This window comes from Lepidochelys kempii, chromosome 10 (genome assembly GCF_965140285.1).
Source record: "Lepidochelys kempii isolate rLepKem1 chromosome 10, rLepKem1.hap1, whole genome shotgun sequence".
NCBI classification, from domain to species: domain Eukaryota; kingdom Metazoa; phylum Chordata; order Testudines; family Cheloniidae; genus Lepidochelys; species Lepidochelys kempii.
Window position 1 is genome coordinate 17670360 of NC_136389.1, and position 22323 is coordinate 17692682.

Genomic DNA, 22323 nt, shown 5'->3' on the forward strand with positions numbered 1-22323 from the left:
TGTTACAAGGTAGCATGCTGTGATACTGACATACTAGCCTTCTCTTTTGATCTTTACAGTATATTAACTTTGAAAGATTAAGGCTTTGTCTACACTACAGACTTATGTTGGTATAACTATGTCACTCAGGTGAGTGGAAAAGCCACACCCTGAGCAATGCAGTTATACAGACCACACCCCTGGCATAGACAGTGCTATGTGGGCGGGAGGGCTCCTCCTGTCTACCTAGCTACCACCTCTTGGGGAAGTGGAGTACCCAGGCTGACAGGAGAAGCTCTCCTGTCGGTGCAGGAAGGAAGTGTCTTCACTGAGCACTGTGGTGGCACAGCTGATTCGGGGAAGCTGTGCCATTGCAGTGCTGTGTGTTTTACTCCTGGGGGAATTCTGTGGGACTGCATGCAGAAAACACCCGCCCCGGGCAGAATTCCTGTGCTCCCCTGCTGGAAAAGGGCAGGGAAGTCGTGCTGGGGAGGGGGCGGTCCAGGGACAACCACGGGCAAAGTTTTTTGGTGGGATTTCCTCCCCAACAGAGGTGATGTATGGGGGGCACATGGGGTTACGTTCCACTATCCCCCTGCCCCCCTGTTTCTGCAAGTGCAGAATTGCCCAGCTGAAGGACGCTGCATCTCAGCTTTGCTGATTCTGCAACTGAATGCTGCCTCCTGGGTCCCATCATGCCCCCCCCTTCTGTGTGCTGGGAGCCTTCCTGTTTTCTGTGCAACAGTGAGTGCCCACGGTGGGGCTGGGTAAGGGGCAGCGGGGGAAATGAGAGAAAGGGGAGTGAGGTGGAGGGGGGATGAGGCAGTAGGGTAGGAAGGGGGTGGAATAGGGCAGGGGGAGGGGAATGTGGGAGTGAGGCATAAGTGCTGGAACTAGGGATGCGGGGGGTGGGGGAGTGTGCTTCCACACTCCCTGGCTTGAGGAGGTTTCCATTATATACAGGGTTTACCATTTGGTTCAATGGCTCTCAGCACCCCCACTATAAAAATTGTTCCAGAAGCCCTGGAGTGAGCGAACAGGGCATGGGGCAGTGAGGGAAGTGGATGAGACGGGGGAAAAAAGGGGATAGGGGAATCATGGGGGGGAAGGGGGAGCCTAGTATGCGACGTCCCCATGGCAGCAGCTGGGGCTCCCCCATTAAGCAGGCCCATTGAACCCTCACACTGACATGCTCTACCCCCCAATACCTGAACCCCTCCACTAAACCTCCCACACCAAGACTCCCCCCGCCTGCCGAGCCCCATCTCCCTAGACCTCCTGCCCACTGAGCCCCAACCACCTTCACCTGGACCCCCTGCAGAGTCCCATTGCCCCTGCACCTCAAATCCCCAATGAGCCCCTGTGCATCCAGATCTCCCACTGAGCCTCTTGCACCCAGATTGTGCCACACAAAAACCTCTCACCCCACACCTGGATCCCCCCCACACTTAGCCCCTCCACACTTGGATCATGCCAGGCTGAGCCTGCTCACCCACACCTGGTGCCACGGGCGCAAAGGAGCAGGGTGTTTCTGGGGTAGTTTCTGGGACAGGCCCAGCCCTTGCACTGTGTCAGGGTCGAGACTGTGCAGCCTCACTGCCGAGTCCCTGTACTTGGGGAGGTGGGAGCTTAAGGGTGATCTCCCACCTCAATGCAGCCAGTGGCCTGTGCTCCCCACTGCCATGCTGGAGTCACATTTATTTATTGACAAATAAAATTTGCAGAATTTTAAAATATTGTGCACACAAATTTTTAATTTTTTTTTGGCACTGAATTTTTAATTTTTTGGCACAGAATTCCCTCAGGAGTAACAATGTGTAGACAAGCCCCTAAGTGTAGTATCAGTTTAATATCAAATATGTCCTGTTTCAGGGGATTATATCATAAATATGTAGTAGGATGGTCTTGATAAATTGAATAGCTGTTTTCTCTCTCTGACTAGTATGATCCTAATTTAGGGCCTTGTTTTTCCATCAATAAGCAGGAGACATATATGCATAACTCTCATTGATATCCATGGCAGTTAGCCATGTAAAAAGCTTCCATGCTTTGATGAGATAATATAAATGCTAACACACTGAAAAATGTGCCCAGAACACAAACACTCAGCTTAAGTCATTTAAAATGGATTAGCAAACATGCTGGATCAAATTCTAATGTTCCCTTCAGAAATGCAAATTCTGGGCAATTGACATAAATGGAATTACCCAGGTGTTATTGAGGGCAGAAGCTAGCCCTATATTTTGTTAATCTGTAATACAGGGGAATTTATTAAGGAGACAACATTTGAAATACATCACATTATGGGGGTTGCTAATAGATTCTAATGGCATTTTTGGAGCCGCAGTTCTCAGATATTCCAGAATGATCCATATTTGTGTTCTTCAAAAATACGGATGTGCAAAAAAAGCAGATAAAAACTGAACCATTTTAAAACCAAGACTAATAGCCTACGGAATTCCACAGGTGCTAGAAGAAAATCGAAGCAGGTTTTGCCAAAGTTTTCCTTATATCCTAGCTAAGCCTGCTGGAAGAGGAGAATGTATCTGTGATGGATTTATTTTTTAGTTTTTACGTATACAGTTATTGAATGTTTCATCTAATCCCCTTCCCTTCAGCTATTAAAACAAGAACCTTACTGCACTATTGCACAGATACACATGCATATTATATATATAAATGTAAATTTTCCTGATGCACTGTGCTATTTTACACTGCAAAATGAAGTGTGCGCATGCACAGCTATAAAATATCCTTGAGGCAGCTGTGTAGGCTGGCAAACAAAACCCTGACCTTTCTGTGTAAGACTGCAGTATAAATATTAATGCATATATGGTGAATCTGTACAGCCTTTATAATAAATTGGCATAATTTGACATGACTGAAGACTTCAACAAAAGAGATCACAGAACTACTCTGGACCCAGTAGTGATATTGAAATGTGTACTTCGATGATGCAAACTCCACTTCTGCTCTCAACATGTCCTAAATGTAAAGTACCTTGCCTGTTTCTAGTTGAATGTAGCAACTCATGATACCTCATATCCAATAACAACACAATAGTACGTATATATACCCCCACATACACAGTCATCTTTAGATCCAGAGCAGTCTTTGACATAACACAGGAAGGTTTGAAAGAATTCATTTCAAATATTTTGGAAAATTCCATTGAAAGAATGATTAGTTGTTATGATGGCTGTAATTTTCAAGGTTTTTTTTTACTGAGTTGTATGCATCCAATTCATCCTTAATTGGTGCTTCACAGCCTCTGTGATTTCCATCATGGTGTTCTCAAAAAATTCTACTTATATTGTGGAAGAAAAAACAGTGAACTTCCATTGACTGACCTCAGACTCAAACCTGCCTTTCAGTGTCAAATGCAACCTACTGGTGTTGTTGTTTACAATCATGTAGCTGTAGATGTCTAGAACTTCATGTAGATGTCTAGAACTGCTGCAGTGGCTGCCATTCATCATAGTTTTTGTTAATTATAGTCATGAGCCTGTCTCCTAAAGTATCCAGTTAAAAATGTACCCAACACTACCTGTTACTATTTGATGCACATAGTCAGTGAAAATTCTTGATGCAACACGTGCTGTGAATTTAGCTCTTCAAGTACTATAATGAAAATATATTCCAATATGAGTGTGATGGACAACTGGAGGAAGAGACTCCAGCACCAAGTCCTGAAATATCCAGCTACATTATAATCATTATAATTACATTTGCCTCAATGTTAAAAATAGAGCCTCATTCATAAAATCTGAAATTTGCCCCCTATACAGTGGGGTGACAGAAAAGCTATGCATCATTTAAGTTCCAATGAAGTTCTGTCTTGAAGTCAATGGGACTTAACCACATGCTATATATATCCTGGGTGCATGTGTCCTGATAAAATCATACGATAGGATAATTATCACCAAATAAAAAATACAGCTTCTGGCTGCAAAGTGAGTTTACAAATTAGCACATTTTGTTGAAGTAAACAATATGCTACCAACCTTCTGCATGCTGGACTTTGTTCAATTTTTTTTTTGAACAATTCTTACCACGAGGTTTTAAAATGTATCATTCAGAGTGAATGAATCGACAAACAAACAAATGGATGGATGGGTGCAATTTAACACTGTATCTGTCCTAGAAGAGTTTGACTCAGTATAATGTGAGAAAGTCTGTTTTATGCCACAAATCCAATACAACAGCTGAAAATACCCTCACCCAGAACCCTTGGGTGGAGTTGGCTGCATGGTTGTTGCATAAAATGAGTTCATATGTTCCTGTTTTCACCAGGAATACTAAAGAGAGGAAGATGAAATCTAATTACAATGGCACTATTTAATAAGATATTAATACACACATCCATATTGTATGCATATAACTATGTATGTGTTAAAATAAATCTAGTGGAAAAAATCATTTGGTACCCTTTGATTGCCTTTTATTGGTAGTCTGCTCCAGTTCTGACTGCAGTTCTAGCAGGTGTTTAACATACATTATCAGAATGTTTCACTACAAAAATATAATTACAATGTCACCTTGACTGTATCTTTTCAAAACTACCATGCAATGCATGCACATATGTAGTTAAAAATAGGAAGCAATTCTATACATTCACACATTTTTAGAAAAACTAAGAAGCTCAATTACACACTTAATAGTCTTCCAAGTGTGGGGCGGGGGGGGGGGGGTTAAGGAATCTAAGATATGGTTACATGAGGAACTCTTCAATATATGCAATCACTTTTTTTTATATTCAGCATCATTACAAAAATGGTAAAGGCATTAAGCCTGCAACAAATCCCATAGAGGAGCCCACACGGAGCCCAACTGAAATCAGTGGGGTTCTACCCAAGTGCACAGGTCCAGCACATGGGAAAAGCCTGCATGATCACAGCCTGAATGCATACTACACTATGGGCATTTTCCAAAGAAAATATAAGGAAAATAAACTGTGCAAAGTTGGAACCAAAGGGCTTATGACAATGATATTGTAACCACAATGGTCACAATGATAATCATTAAAAGAAAAGGAGTACTTGTGGCACCTTAGAGACTAACCAATTTATTTGAGCATAAGCTTTCGTGAGCTACAGCTCACTTCATCGGATGCATACTGTGGAAAATACAGAAGATGTTTTAATACACACAGACCATGAAAAAATGGGTGTTTTCTCTCCCCACACCCCACTCTCCTGCTGGTAATAGCTTATCTAAAGTGATCACTCTCCTTACAATGTGTATGATAATCAAGGTGGGCCATTTCCAGCACAAATCCAGGTTTTCTCCCCGCTCCCCCCCCAAAAAAAATACCCCCCCACTCTCCTGTTGGTAATAGCTTATCTAAATGGCCCACCTTGATTATCATACACATTGTAAGGAGAGTGATCACTTTAGATAAGCTATTACCAAAAGGAGAATGGGTTTTTGTGGAGGGGTGGGGGGAGAAAACCTGGATTTGTGCTGGAAATGGCCCACCTTGATTATCATACACATTGTAAGGAGAGTGATCACTTTAGATAAGCTATTACCAGCAGGAGAGTGGGGTGGGGGGAGAGAAAACCTTTTGTTGTGATAAACACCCATTTTTTCATGGTCTGTGTGTATAAAAACATCTTCTGTATTTTCCACAGTATGCATCCGATGAAGTGAGCTGTAGCTCACGAAAGCTTATGCTCAAATAAATTGGTTAGTCTCTAAGGTGCCACAAGTACTCCTTTTCTTTTTGCGAATTCAGACTAACACGACTGTTACTCTGAAACCAATGATAATCATTAGTAATGGACATTTACAGCTGAGGATGGAGCTGGCCTTCTTAGAAGACAATGTTCTGAGGAACATTTTCCTCTCACAAGTATTCATCCTCAAGCTAAAGTTCCCAGGGAAGGATTTTAAGATACAAACAGGTGAACATCTCAGGGCACAGGTTGCAAGCACAAGGAAGAAAATGCAAGGAATTTTCATGCTGTCCATCTAGGGTAGTAAGCTCATGACTAAGGGACAAAAATTGGATGCAGAATTAACATCAGTGAAAAAATAATTGCAGCACATTAAATTAATGGCCTGGCTGTTATAAATTCCACTCACAATTACAAAGCACAGATTATTTTATAATTAAACAACTTCATAAAATAGCATGTGTTGTATTATGGAAAACAGAACAGTTTTGGAATTAGCAATAGCTATAGAAGGTCTTTGACAATATCAGTTATTGTAGGAACTGCATGTGGTTAATCATTTACAGCAGAATCGAAGTTCTACGGGTAATAAAATTATTAAATGCTCTTTAAATTCAGATGGTTTTAAAATGTCATATCTAATGCAGGATACTGCTTGAGAATAACAAGCCTTTTATTCCAGAACTCATTATGTTTTCATATAAGCACATTAGTATGATCAACTCTACTTAATTAAAAAGAACAGTTAAATATAAAACAATTAAACTAACAGAACTTTTTTCCACATTATGAATTATGAAATGGTCAGATTATTCAAAAATTTCCATTTCAACATAGCTACCTGAATTTATCAGGGGAAACTTGAGTTCAGAATTTCTGGCTATTTCGTTCATGCCTTGTGTTAAAACGAACTCCATGTAAGGATGTTCCATGAATTGGAATGAGGAAAGTTAAATTAACCAACAAACTCAGGGCTCCCAACACATTTTTTCACTATCACTTGTCTACATGTCACTGCAGTCCAGATTACAGAGGTGTGAATTTAGAGTGCTCTAACATGTTGCACTTTAACTGCCTCATGTACACCCTGCTGGGGTGAATGAAAAGGTACCTTGTTCACACTGATGTAGTCCTGCTTCAAACAGAACTATATTAATGCGAACTAGGTCTTTTTCAGTTCACGCCAGCAGGGTCCATATGGGATAGTCATAGCACAACACATTAGAGCGCTCTACAATGGTGCTGTGTAGATGAATCCTAAATGAACAGTTCTAAAGTATCTATACTTTATACTAGGTCACAGGGATCATGATCCAGCTAATCTCTCTCTAATTTCTATGAATGTGCTTGCACATATGAAGACAGATGGAGGGTAGACTTTGACCCTATCTGTAAAGTCTTGTCCACAGCGGGATCAAACAATTGGTTATACAGTTAGCAGCAGCAGCATTCTAACATGATTTCCCTGGAAATTTTTTTCCCTGTTCTTGAGAACTGTGCCTGCCAATTCTACTACAAATAACTACACTGCACAAAGGGTAAAAATTGAATAACACCGATATAATGGTTCTCAGACAGAAAAGTCCTCAAGTTCAGGAAAACCATGTTAGAACCCCGCTAGCAATATCAGTATTTAAATGTGGTATAGTATCTAGTAGAGAAGTCTGAGCCCAGTGGGCCCTATGAGATACTGGGTCATATCCTCAGCTGGTGTAACTTGTCATAGCTTCATTGAAGCCAATGGAACTATGACAAGTTACACCAGCTGAAGATCTAGCCCAGTAGTGTATTTTGCGTTAGCATTTCAAGTTACAAACACATCTAGGAAATCTGAAGGAGCAGTGAAGTACTTCAGTAAAACCTATGCCCTGCCTGGATTGTCATTTGTGATCAGTGTATCATTGTGTTACATACATCTGAGTGCATATAAAATGTTTATCATTTAAATTACGAAGTCTTTAATCCCTGGTTTGGGCAACCTACCTTTGGTTTCCTGTTTAGTCCAGAACTCTTGCACTCTTTTAATAATGTTCTTGTCCTCTCTCAATTGCTTTTGCCATTGCCGCAGTTCTTGTACCTCAGTGTCACAGCGGACCTAGGAAAGGAAAAACACGGTATTGTAAGAAATGTACCTGTGTCCTCCCTAAATGCATTATCAATGTTTTACTATAACAAATCTATGTAACTAAAGTAGAATGAAACTTATAAATGGAAATCAGGAGTAACTACAAAAGTCAATGGAATTACACAGGTGTAGAGTAAGTCACAATGACATATAGTTTCAAGAAAAGCGGATAAGAAAGACTGACTTTCTGAAGCACAATTCTTTCCCTGGGCTGCTCATTATACAGGACCAGATGTAAAAGCACAATCTAGCCCCAAGGGCTTAAAAAATTCAGTCTATACAGAAGCAAAATCTACATAATTGACATACCCTGTTGAAAACATATGCCAGTTATGGCTAGCAGGGACTCCTCTGAATGCTATGTGATGGCAGATAGTTACATATTTCCTGAATTGTTTAAAAAATTAAGCACTGTACTTAAAAGCATTAAGGCCTTTACCAACCCACTGAGCAGCCATAATAGTGCAGGAGAGGAACAGGAAGCAAACAAAGAGCCATGCAGCAGGAAATTAATGCTAGCAAACCAATTCCCACCTACTAACGGTTGCAAATAGGCATGCAGACAACCCCAGTCCTACAATTTAAATAGACTTTTACAGAGAGGAATGCCATTAATCCATTATTTGAAGTAATTGAAATGCATTCATGACATCTATTCTTTGTCAATCATCCATATGAAGGGCCTGCTCCCATTGAAGATAATGACAACACTCCCAGGCCATGTCTACATTTAAACTTTTCTGAAATGCTCTAACCCTGGGTCTAGCAGTAGTGCTGCTCCCATTGGTCTGAACAACAGTTGGACCCACCTCAATTTTTTACCATTGTCTCATCTTGACCTGCAGAAAGCATGTTTCGTGGTAAACATGCCTTCAGCTGATCTAGCCTAGCATTCCCCACCGTTCCTAGCATCAATGCTAGAGAAACTCTGGGAGAATTTCAGAAAATCCAAAGCATTAGATACAGCCCCACTTACTTCAATGGGAGCAGAAACTGTTTATCAGGATGGCCAATGACAATTAAGCAGATTCTCCTGTGTAGCTGAACCTATACCATGTGGTACCTGAATTATGATAGTTATCAAAATGCATCTTCTGTTTTTTATTTATAAGCTCTAGGTACATAAAACTGCATTGTAATTTAGGGTCCTACAAAGATAATGGCTGTTAACAACAAATATTAACAAGCCTGTTTTCCCCTCTCAGTGGTGGTGTCCCCATGTTTCCAATGCACCCACGGATTCAGTTCCTGGGAAGCCTCCTCACATTTAATTTTAGATAATATTGTAATTAATATTAACTTATGTGGTGGTGGTCTGTTACATTTCAATCTTCTTCCTCTTTTATGACAGACTTTGAGAGCATGACTCTATCTCCATTAGTTTCAAAATTCTTAAGGGAGACCATGAATGTTATTTAGCAAAAGCATTCTTTCCACCAAAAATATATTTCCTGCGCCTTGAAACCAAGAAAGCTACCTACAATAGCTGGAACCCTGGAGTAGTTTTTAATCCATTTCAGAGGAGGGCACTTGTTACATTGTAGACAGAGCAGTAATGCAACGCAAGGTTACAAAATGAATGCGAACAGAGAAGAATTTTACTCAGTGACCTGACATCATATATCTCGTACAATAGTACATTATCTTTTCTCCAATAAACTAGCTCTGCATCGTTTGTTACACTTTAACATGTTTAATATGAACACTTGAAATCAGAAAAATAGTATTAATGTTACTAGCCAAAACTGTATTTTCATGGTCACAGAAATCAAAACTCATTTCTATGAACCTCATCAGCTATTCCTCCCACAGGTAGGTTATACAGGACAAGTCCATGCACTGGATGTTTTCCTAGACGCACAAGAGATATATGCATCTGATGAAGTGGTTCTAGCCCACAAAAACTTATGCCCAGATAAATTTGTTAGTCTCTAAGGTGCCACAAGGACTCCTCGTTATTTTTGCTGATACAGACTAACACAGCTACCATTCTGAGAAGAGATGTATTGTGTCTCTCTGATGCTCTCACATATAAGTTCTACTAAATGAGTATCAATTAATTAGTTGCATGGAATCAATCTTCCTATGTGTACAAGGGTTGAGGGGGAAGGGCCTGCAGGAGGGTAAAGGAACAGGGCTTGTTCTATCCCAAAGAAATAACAGCACCTATTCCTTACTGAAAATTTGTTGAAAAAGTGAAGTGTGCGATTTGTAACTGAACCTATGTCAAAATGTGTTTAGGTGAATGCCAAGGGTGCACTACTGATCTTTACATATTAAGGAGAAAGAAAATGTTGCTAATGGAGAAAAATCCAACCATCGAGCAGGTCCTTACAGCTCCTAAGTGGGAGCACAGGAGGGGGGGAGAGCCCAAGAAGATCCCTTCCTTTTGTGCCTCCTGTAAGCGACTGTCAGAAGTGCAAGAACTACTCTCGCTGTTCGTCTCACTTGGCTCTGGAGTGAGACTGGCAAATGAGGTTGAAAAGGAGCAGGAGGACATTTTGCTGCATCACATCATCCTATGAAAGAGCGCAGCAATGGGGGCACTCTTCCGCAAGAATGCCTCTGAAATCATCCTGACATGATGTCACTCAACATGGGCTAGTGCCTGAGAGGCAGAGTAAGTCCATAGGGTCTAACTCTGCAATAACTTACACTTTGTGCTATCCCACTGAAGGGGCACAGAATGTATGTTAGTGCAGAATTTGCCCCAAGGGGTAGCATATGGTGTAATTAAGTGCTGAATATGGTCAATAAAACTTAGAAAATAGTATTACTTGCTCTATAGCATTGCAGTTATCTCAGTTCTCATCACTTAGCAGCTATACAAGAGCTAATTTGCTATATGAGAGATGTCATGATTCATGAATGACTGTTGAGATTTCCAATCTTTAGACTGATAGGATTTGGTCATCTTATGAAGAGGACACATTCAAATACCTAAGTAAAATGGAATATCTCACACATTTAAGAATCCATTCCAATTACAGTATATCAACTTTTTAATAATTCAGCAAATTATTTTAATATATCTTTGGCAATACACCAGCAAATTAGTTCTGCTTTATAAACACAATATAATTCTAACCAGACAATAACCTGCAAAACAGCCAACAGGCAAATATGTTTGCAAGTAATCAAGGCATGGGGATGAATCCATGTCTTTGTCTCACAGAAGACCACTACGATGTGAAGTACTGAACAAGTCCAGTTTTGAAGTCAGAGTGCAGCTTTTCTTTTAAAAAACCCAAACCTTTTAGAGTGAATCCACATTTGCTGTAAATGCAGCAAACATTCTATTGATTGCCTGGGTCACAGTCATTTATTCTGAGCCTTTTGGTGGTGGCTCTATCTTGTGAAAAGGGGCATCACTGATGACAGCAGAAGTATAAGAACACCTTGTCAGAGATAAAGGTAAATCATTTCTATTCTGATTTAATTCTAGTTTAAACAATCAGAATACATACATAATAAATAATGACATTTGATATTTACATAATGCCTTTGATCCCAAGGAATCACAAAACACTTTACAAATTATAGACATGATACTACAATCCTGCCCCATCTAATACTCTCAATACAGTAACTTTTTGGTCATCTCTACACATAACAACAATGAAATGCATTCAGGTCTGGGTTAGAGGCCAACTGGGGCACACCACACTGCATAATGGGGAGAGATAAGACGATTTTTGATCAAAGACACTAAAGAAATATCTACTCATTAAAATATGTCCTGGGGTGAACAATGGCCAGGCAGCGTGGACAGGACCTGTTTTTCATGTCTCTTTCAGAAGACCAACGTAAAACAAATTGTATAAAACTCAATTCTACATTAAAGGAATAATGGAATAGGTCTACCACCACTGGGTTTTGAATCTATGGTGCTACAGAGTCTAAGTATGTTAAACCTAAGGCTTAAGCTACTAAGCCAGCTGAGTTTAAATTTACAGCATCACAGTAATTACACAGCAGAGATTGCTTTGCACTCTCTGATCAAGGTTCCAGTATTGTTGGTGCCACAAATGATGTCACTTTTCAGGAAAATGGTGGTCACCAGCTGGAGAGTCAGATATGCCAATTTAAGCAAAAGCTGTTTCCAATACAATTCACACAGTTTATATTTTTATGAGAAGAGCTTTCATCCAGGTACATTTGCAGAATGCTACGTCAAGCAAAACGTGCATAAGCTTTCTTTTTAAGGCCCAGGGCAAAGCCAAAAAATGAGTAGAGGAGTCAAGATCATTAACATTACTCTGTTAACAGTTTCCTCCTGTGTGCCATGCTCTCCGACTTCAGAGACCGATCTAATGCATGGTGCATTATCAAATTTTTTTGAAATGCAGACAATGTGCATTCAGCCAATCACTTCAGACCACTTACTTGGAAGGATACACAAGAATTCCAATACATACATCCAGAATGACCTTCCTAGCTCTAATGAATCTATACTATGTATTGTAAAATTATACATTGCTAAACATTTTGTGATCTTGTCTCTTATATAAGGCCCTGAGTGGTGATAAATTTAACTAATGTGCACATTTGGCAGAGGTAATGTTACTTAAACACCTCCCAGCAGTCACACTTGTCCCTGATGAAAATATCCTTACATACAAGCCTGTCATAACTGAAACACATTTTTAAATTAATCCTTTCTAACCTCCCAAAATAGATGTTAACAATTCAACCCAGGTTTGTGCCCAGGAAAATAAAGGGACAGGGCATTCTCTTATGAAAATATAGATTTACTGAATATAATTATTTTTAGTACAAGTCTCAAAAAGAAATATTTTAAATAAATTTTCTGGGTTTGGGGATTCTAAGTACCTACAGCAATGCAAACTACATTTGTTAAGCAGTATGTCGAAGAACCACTCATTGCTACCTTGTGTCTTCTTATTCATGAACTAAGCTTTATTTCACTTTTCATATGTATAATGCTTGCATCTCCTATGGCGTAAATAAGCTACCATGTTTGCTTGATCTTGCTTCATTGGTAAGAGCTTGATCTTGCAAGGTGAAGGGTGCCCTCTATTCCCACTGAAGTCAGCCCCACTCAGGATCAGGCTACAGGGTAGCAGCATACAAAGGTGTAGATCACTATATCTATCTTTTATGATGATTAATTATATATTTTAATTAACAATTTTGTATTTTATTTGGCTTCATTTTAACAAGCCACACAAGAAGTAGTAGAAAAATGATAATAAAATGTTCATTGCTATATTTTGTGATATTACAGTTCTTAATACTTTGAATACTGTAGGTTTTCAAATGCTGTTTGATCCCACAGCTTCTTCTTTACCCATCTGTGATAAGGTTCAGACTTCTGAATTAGTTGTTGGCAGTATCTCAGATTCCCACTACTACTACAACTCCCTTTGGAACCAGCCTTTAAACTTTCTCTCTCTGATCATGCTTTTCAGCACACAAAAGAAAATAAGAAGAAAGCAAGATTGGGGGAGAGAGAAGGGGGGGTTGTTTTGTTTTTTTATTTCTCCCATCAGTTTGTGAATGTTTATCAAGAAGGTTAAACCAGAGAATATTAAAACAGTGGAATTCTTCTTTTAAAGAGGAAAATTGAGTCTTAACCATTGTGCTGCGTGAGGCACAGTGCTCTTCCTTTTACTTTTGCTCATGGGGAGCATGTTCCAGTTGAGTACCATTAAGAATAGGATTCTCCAGCCAAAACTAGTGACTAAAACTCTGAGGATGCAGGATATCTGTGTCCAAGAATATTTCCATAAAAATGACACACCTCCTCCTAAAGTTAATCAACCCTGCTTCTGTAGGAGACTATCATCTCTTCTGTTTCAACACCCTCATGGTCTTTGAGGCTCTTGCTGGTATTTTCACCAGAAAGTGAAAGTATGTTACTGGGAAGAACTAGAGAGAAAAATGGGGCACTGTTGTTTTTCATTTTGGACTTCAAGCGTCAGTATATCCATTTGAACAGGCCTTACTCCAAAACTTTTCTCCTAACACCAGAGCAACCAGAACTGGCCATCTTACCCCAGCCTAGTATTTCTCCTCCTGTAACTTTGGAAAATACATTAATTTATCACATCTAATAGCTCCTTTCACTCCCCACAAGAATGTTCCATATACTTACCAACATAATCCCTAAAGACGTGGGAAAGATAAAGATGCTTCCAGACACTCACATTTTATACAGATCCTTTCAAAATGTAGGGAAAAGCTCAAAAAGAAAAGAGTGAGGCCCTAATTCCTTAGTTCTTCCACCCTGGATGTTTGACATGGATGACATTAACAATAAAATTCTCTTTCTTCCCATTTCTCTCTGACTCTCCTGTCTCTTCAAGGCCCATCTTCCTAGCATTGGACCAAAGATAAGATGAAGATAAACCTTACTCTTTTTTTCAGCCCTTTCTGGGCTTGATCCCACAGGGTGCTGAGTGCCCTCAATGTCCATTGACTTCAACAGGAGGGTGCTCAGAACCTACAAAAAGCTAAGCTTCCACTGACCTAGAGAGTGCTCAGCAGCTTGGTAGGTGGTGTGACATAGGGTGCCCAGGGTAGCCCTCAGTGGAAATGCCAAGGTCAGGGCAGGCTGCAAAAAAGAGAGCAGATACTCCCAAGACTGGTGGGTAACACTGAAGTTAAACTCCCAACAAGTCACAAACTGTGCTTCTGATCCCCACACTGGTTATCAAGCAGCAAAAAAAAAAAAAGAAAGAAAAGAAAAAAAAAATCACACAGCCAGTTGCATTCCAGTTCTCTGGCTCCCAATCAGCACCTAGGTCCAGTACAGTAAGAAGTTATTTTAGAACTCTGCTCACAATACAAAATGTTCTTCTCAACCGCAAAGGGCCAGCCGCATTGCCAGGTCAATATTAGGCTGGATCTTACCCAAAATAGCACGCTTCCAGCCAATCCTTTAGTGTCTAAAACGAAAGGTTTATAATAAAGAAAAAAAGGAAGAACAAGGAGAGAGTTGTTAAATAATAAAGCAGTTACATTCACACAAAGACTTCAAAGTCCATATATCAGGTTCTTAGCAGTACTGGTGAGTTTGCTGGCTTGAAAGTCCCTCTGGAACACATCCACAGCTTCGATGAGTCATTGAGTCCTTTGTTCAGAGCTTCATTTGCAGAAAAGTTCCTCCAGAGGCAAGAAGACTGAAGACAAAATGGAGAGGATCCAGCTGCCTTTTATAGTCTTTTGCTATGCGGCCTGTGCTTCCTTTGTTCCAAACCAAAGCTGATAACAGAATATGACATGGAAGCTTTAGGCTTTGTCTATACTGGCAAGTGAAAGACAAAACTTTTGTCATTGAGGTGTTAAAAACACACACACACACACACCCCGAAGACAAAAATTTTGTCGACAACAAGCGCTGGTCTTGGCGTTCTCCTGCCAACAACACTAACGCCACTCATTGGGGATGTTTTTTGTTGGCAGGAGAGCTCTCTCCTGCTGACAAACAGTGGCTACGCTGCGTGCATTTTAGCAGCATGCTCTGTCCATAGCCATACCAGATGCCTTGCTGACTAATAAGGTGTCTTCCCTGGCTCCTTTCAATGTGTTCATTGTACAGTTGATGACCCATGTAGGGCCATCAAAGAGGCTAGGCAGTGCTGATGCCAATCTGTCTGGGGATGTGACCCAGATTCACAGCACAAGTTTGAAATACAGATATACCCTACATATCTATAACTCATAATACAAAGGTGATGCAAACATATAAACAAGATCATCATACTTGGTAAATTGTGACATTTTTGCAGATAGCTCACATGGCATATCTGCTATGATTCATTCCAATTTTATAATATTGGTATTAATAAAATCAGTGGTCACCCATATTCCATACAGCATCACAGGAGGCACTCAGCAACTTTCAGGTTCAGACTCAAATGAGGGGCAACATAGATAACTAAGGTGCATGGAAATGGGGGAAGCTGGTGGGGCAAGAACCTGTGTGATGGCAAAGGGGCTCAGTGGAGGTGATCCTGGGGTTGGGGACAGGTCCCACAGGATTGTTCATAGGGAGGAATACCTGAGCTGTAGCTCACGAAAGCTTATGCTCAAATAAATTGGTTAGTCTCTAAGGTGCCACAAGTACTCCTTTTCTTTTTGCGAATACAGACTAACACGGCTGTTACTCTGATATCTGCCTTATGGCACGAGAGTGCATGTGCTCATGTATGTGTGTATGTGAAAGAAGGGGAAAGGGGGAGAGAGAGACTATCCCCAGGAAGGAATCCACACACGGTTTTAGTTCAGGAGAGGATGATTTAAGCCAATGTATTTAAGCCTCAGATAAGACCAAATTTTACAGAAATTAAAATGGAAAGAGAAAGGAATTAAATTCTCTCAACTAAAGTAAGTGAAATTGACATTTGCCAAGCAACTTTTTTCAACATATCTCAGGATGCTCCTTTGGAACATGATGGGTTTGCATAAGTTCACTAAGGGAAGATGAATGTTGAAGGTAAAGGAAAGAATTCTTGTGCCAGAGCTACCATAGACCTTGGGTGTTCCTGCTTCTCTCCTAGATACCACCTCAAAATTATGAAACGTTTTTGCCCTCTTCATGGAAGGGGGTGAGATTTTATCTTTACATGTGTGTAAAGCACCAAGTACAGATAAATGATAATAATGTTGTCCCTTTAGCCTGAGTGGTTAGCCAATATTTGGGGACTTGCAGGGTTTTTTCTGTTAGGAGGAGAAACTGATGATATGAATCAGGTACTTTCTTTAGTGCAATCCTGTTTATTTACAAAGAATGCACAAAGTCTTGTTTCCCTGAACAGCGTAGCAACAACCAACCCCAGAAAGTTTCTTTCCTTAGAAATGCCCAAACCTACCTATCCAGTGATTTCTGTGCCCAAGAAGCTCTGTCTCTCTGCTTCCCCTCAGGATCATGCTCACAACTGCTTCTCTCACTTTCTTCTGGCTTTTTCTCCCTTTGACTCCCCAGCCTGCAAATCCAATACTTAGCCCCTGATTGTCAGTCAGGAAAACCCCTTTAAATCTACCTGGATTAGTTTTTGCTGAGGTCTCACCAGACAGCCCTTTGCCTTGGGTAGTAGCTTCTTTTGCTTCCCATTCACGGCACACAGCTTCACCTTCCATTTAGCCTGAAAGCAGGGTGTTTATAACAACCAGAACTGAGAGTGTCTTTGGATCAAAGACTCACTTGATGGAAGCCATTAACAACTTCCAATATAACAACTGCATTCTTCTGAAATTGGCTCAAGGTGGAGCTGAACACACTGGTTCCTTATCTCTTATTGCTAGCCTTTGCTTCAATGTTAAAATTCTGCTCTGCAGCTTTTGGTGCAAAGACTTTTTTTTAATCGGATGACACGTTGCTGTTGATCTGTCTGAGTTTTTCACATTGTGTATATTCACTCAGGCATGGGTGATAAAAACAAGGGAAGCATCATGAATAGATTTGAAAAGCTCAGTTAATTTTACAAATGAGGTCATTTCACCCTCTAAATCGATATATGCCTCAGTATGTTTGACAATGAGTGTCCTGAAGAACAGTTGAAGAGGTACACAAAACATCTGTGTGAGGAAAATTTTTAAACAATATAACAGGGCTTGCTGTGGTTTCTTCCATCTGAGATGATGTAGCTTCAAAAATAAAGAACTACAAGGATTCAAATTTATATCCTCACATTCTGGAATGTTATTGTTACACACGAGCTATCTTTTATTTTATTAAATTTCTTAGTTATTTACTTCTTGAGAAATCAAACAGTGTGTCCAGAATATTTTCCCCTCTACGCTTCAATGTGTGTGGTGTGTGATTTCATGTCCTTGAAAATGTAAATTGAGAAGTCCAGTGGAAGTAATGACCTTCCTTTTTCACAGTGCACTGTATGATCTATTAGGGCACACCTTTGTATTTATAGTCAATATTACCAGAAGGTGTGCAGTGTAATAATAGGGTGTTTTAGAATTACAGATTGTATGAATTATATAATTAAGTTCAGTGAACAATGTCTATATGAAAAGTTTAAAACCACTACTTGATAAAACCTTTTTGTATCTTGTTGAAATAAAAAATGAGTTTTCCAAACAATGTTCTAAAAATATCCTGGGGTGGGAGGAAGCCTTTACAAAGAAACTGTTATGGACAGACTAAATCAATGCTGACTTATATATCAACTAGTTTTAAAAGTTCCTGCCTTTTGAAATTTTAGATTAACCATATCCCATGATATTTTGTATCCATTTTCCTTGTAGAGGATGAGTGATTCTCATTTAAGTTTAACATTCTCTTTATTTACCAACATACATAAAAATACATCACCCTAGATTTACTGTATTATAGCTTGTTATTAACAGCTAGCTCTGTGTTAGCTTGGAAGCTTGTCTCCCTCACCAACAGAAAAGTTCGACCAATAAAAGATATTGCATAACCCATCTTGTCTCTTTAATTTCAGCTTATAACTCTTAAACAAAACTCTGCCCCCTGCACTCAACAAACCAGCAAAAATATTTCACAGTTTGATAGTTAATCATTGCAATTGACTGTTCTTTAGGACTCTGCTTTTCTTTTCTAACAGATTTAAGTCTACAAACAATACTCTTTTAAATTAAATGTTAATGTAGAGGGCAAAGACATTGCCTTTCAGAACCTTTGCCCCCAAACACAAGGTATCTGAGCAACTTTGTAGTGTTAATCCAACATACAAATGTTATTGGATAATGATTGGCTTTGCAATATTTTACTGTGAGGATGCCTGCAGTGGTATTGTCAGTGCTAATTAATGTTATTGTGGGAATCAAAGTCAGATAGGTTAAAAAAGAAAATCAGGGAAAACAAATAAACACACAGCATAAAACATCACAGGACTCTATTAATCAAGAATAAATAGTCAGAGCATGCTCCCATGCTCATATTCATACAAGATTCTTCACATACTGAAGTCTGTTTATAAGCAGCACAGAGAGTTTCTATATTCATTGTTATTTAGAAAACACGCTATATTTACAGAAACAGAAGTCTAACTCCCTGTGCAGTGAAGCAAAGTAGGTTCAAAGTCTGGAGGTTATTCACACGTTCCAAAAAAACCCCTCACTCATGATAAATAAAATAATGTGTTATGTCATGGTTATATTGCTTTCTCATCCCTCATTTTATTTTTAAATTTAAATAAAGAAACTTCAGTATCACTTCCTTAAAGTACATTATCACATGGAATAGCTGTCAGGAGGAATGCTGGATGTAAACTGGAGTGACCTATGAAGCACTATCCAAAATATTTGGAAAATTCTACAGATTAATTTACATATTTGCTAACATTTGTGTTAATTCTTTTGATCAAAGTGGGCTGAACCTGTGATGCATTGATGAAACTACAAATGGCATAACAGGACATCTGGATTCCAGAGTCATTAGAGGTCTCTTCCCTATCCTGCCTGGCTGAGGTGCTTTACTTTGGGTCTAGCATAGTGTGCAGGTGGAAGAGGCCACTGATTGTGCCATGAGTATGAGGCCTTTTTTGCTGATCCATGAACCAATCTTGGTACTTAGTCCGGAGGAAATTTTTCAGCTACTGAAAGGGCATCAAAACTCGTGGTGACAGACTAGCCCCACTGAAGTCAATGGGAGTTTTGCCTGCCATCATTGAAGTCAGTGGGAATTATAACGTGTTTTGGCAATGAATGAGGCAGGGGTCCTGTAGAAAAAATAGTATGCAATTAAAGATTGTAACATAATACATATGTACAAAACGGTTGAACTAAGGTTGCACAGACAACATTAATTCCGGCATTTCCTAACTTTTGAGTGCTTGATTTTACAACCTTAACAACAACCTTTTAACATAGTTTTTTTGTGTGTGATTTCCTAGGTTTTTTAAAAAACAAATTGAAAAAACAGAAGTTCCATCATGTAACATTATACTGACATCCACCTGGGTCATTAGCAAGGTTGGAGTCTTTAGATCCTTCATATTGACCTCTGCTACTTGAGCTAATGGAGTTAGTGATAGCAGATTGTCATCCTCAGTAGGGACCAGCAAGAGAGGGGGATGGGACATTTTGCCAATCTATTTCACAAATACTTATTGATAATAGACAAATGGTGAGACTCAGAAAGCATGGGCTCCATTCCAGGCTCTGGAGAGAAGAATGCTCTAGTAGGCATGGACTCTTCTGCCTATTCCCCCTTAAGTATGGCCTAGTCTGCCCCATTCCTTCCAACATGTGTCTGTCTCACTCCTGCCATTTTCTCACCTCTGGATCCTTATGCCAGTTCCATTCTCCTCACCCAGCTTGTCCCATTTTCCACTCCTCAGGCTTCTCACTCCATTTTCCATGTCCAACAAGTCCTAGTCTGATCCCTCTGGACTCCCCATCCACATCTCACTCTCCCCCAGACTCCCAAGCCCAGCTTCATTGCCCAGACATTCACAGTTCTTTCCCAAAAAGAAAAGGAGTACTTGTGGCACCTTAGAGACTAGCCAATTTATTTGAGCATAAGCTTTCGTGAGCTACAGCTAACTTCATCGGATGCATACTGTGGAAAGTGTAGAAGATCTTTTTATATACACACAAAGCATGAAAAAATACCTCCCCCCACCCCACTCTCCTGCTGGCAATAGCTTAGCTAAAGTGATCACTCTCCTTACAATGTGTATGATAATCAAGTTCGGCCATTTCCAGCACAAATCCAGGTTCTCACCCACCCTCACCCCCACACCCAAACACAAACCCACTCTCCGGCTGGTAATAGCTTATCTAAAGTGACCACTCTCCTTACAATGTGTATGATAATCAAGGTGGGCTATTTCCAGCACAAATCCAGGGTTTAACAAGAACGTCTGGGGGGGGGGGGGTTTAGGAAAAAACAAGGGGAAATAGGTTACCTTGCATAATGACCCATCCACTCCCAGTCTCTATTCAAGCCTAAGTTAATTGTATCCAATTTGCAAATGAATTCCAATTCAACAGTTTCTCGCCGGAGTCTGGATTTGAAGTTTTTTGTTGAAGAATTGCAACTTTCATGTCTGTAACCGCGTGACCAGAGAGATTGAAGTGTTCTCCGACTGGTTTATGAATGTTATAATTCTTGACATCTGATTTGTGTCCATTTATTCTTTTATGTAGAGACTGTCCAGTTTGACCAATGTACATGGCAGAGGGGCATTGCTGGCACATGTCCCCAAATGTAAAATAGTTATGGGTAAGGACAAAGTCACAAAGTTCAGCCACCAGGTTAGCCGTGACATTATCGGGGATAGTGTTCTTGACGGCTTGTAGTCCATCTTTGTGTGGAATGTTGGTGTAGAGGGCTTCTACATCCATAGTGTTCAGGATGGTGTTATTAGGAAGATCACCGATGGATTGTAGTTTCCTCAGGAAGTCAGTGGTGTCTCGAAGGTAGCTGGGAGTGCTGGTAGCGTAGGGCCTGAGGAGGGAGTCTACATAGCCAGACAATCCTGCTGTCAGGGTGCCAATGCCTGAGATGATGGGAAGCCCAGGATTTCCAGGTTTATGGATCTTGGGTAGTAGATAGAATATCCCAGGTCAGGGTTCCAGGGGTGTGTCTGTGCGGATTTGATCTTGTGCTTTTTCAGGGAGTTTCTTGAGCAAATGCTGTAGTTTCTTTTGGTAACTCTCAGTGGGATCAGAGGGTAATGGCTTGTAGTTCTTTCCCAGACTCTCTCCAAGCTCCTTGCCCAGCTCATGTACGTTTCTGCCATCCCCTTCTGGCTCCTCATCTGATCCATCTCTCTCTCCTGCATCATAGTCTACAGCCACCCCACTGTCCAGCACATTCCCCAAGCCAACTGACTCCCAGTCCCAATCTCCTGGACCAGCCAGTCTCAGTCTCACCTACCCCAACTCCCAGTCCCAGTTTCCATATCTCCCTTCACTCCAGGCTCCTTGCCCTAGTCCACTCCCTCCCAGGCCCCACTGTAGGTCTAGCTCTTGTCCCCTCAGCTTTTGAATCAGGCAGCTTCCTCCTTCACGCTAACTGGGCCCAGCACGGGGGTCATTCAGAGCACAGGAGAGACAGGCTCCCTGTCTCAGGTCAGGTGCCTGGACCCAGACCTGACACAGCCTGCAGAGATGCAATTCCAGGTGCTGCTCAGTTCAGGGCTGGTACATGCTCTGTGCAGACAGAATCTTCAGGGACATTAGATGCTAAAATCTACAGAGTCTCTACTGATCATGTGCAAATTATGATTTTTCAAAGACTAAATTTGGCTTGGCCATATTTGGGCAGACTTTTATGAGGACAGCAAAGAGCACATTTTTGATACACAGGCCTCCACTCTGCCAAATTTCAAATGCTGCTTTAAAGCATGGACATGCTAGAGTTTTTCAAAGAAAAGGTTCAAAGAATTTTTAACATTGGCAAAACTATGTATTTTTCCCTAGCCTTGATCTTGGAAATGGCCAAACTGTTCGGAAGATTTTAGCCCAAATGGTAAAAGTTTAGCAAAGTCAGTAGCCACTGAAAAACCGATTCTTAAAATGGGAAGTATTGGGCATGCTACCAGTCCTGCCTATAAACACAATTAAATATTCTGCATATATATTCTC

The 22323-nt window shown here is 40.4% G+C and overlaps 1 protein-coding gene across 4 annotated transcripts in view; it reads right to left on the minus strand.

Moving 5' to 3' along the window:
- IQCK (IQ motif containing K) overlaps positions 1-22323 on the minus strand; it is a 210094-nt gene that overhangs the window by 137775 nt on the left and 49996 nt on the right. For 3 of the 4 annotated variants that reach the window (XR_012161133.1, XM_073362280.2, XM_073362277.1), the window contains one exon: positions 7641-7752. Coding sequence is in view for 3 of the 4 variants with exons in the window: in XM_073362280.2 (XP_073218381.1) it covers positions 7641-7752 (112 nt within the window). In the remaining variant the exon portion in view is untranslated. Of the gene's footprint in view, positions 1-5682; positions 5973-7640; positions 7753-22323 lie in introns of those variants that run through there. The other variant, XM_073362281.2, reaches the window with a different exon arrangement.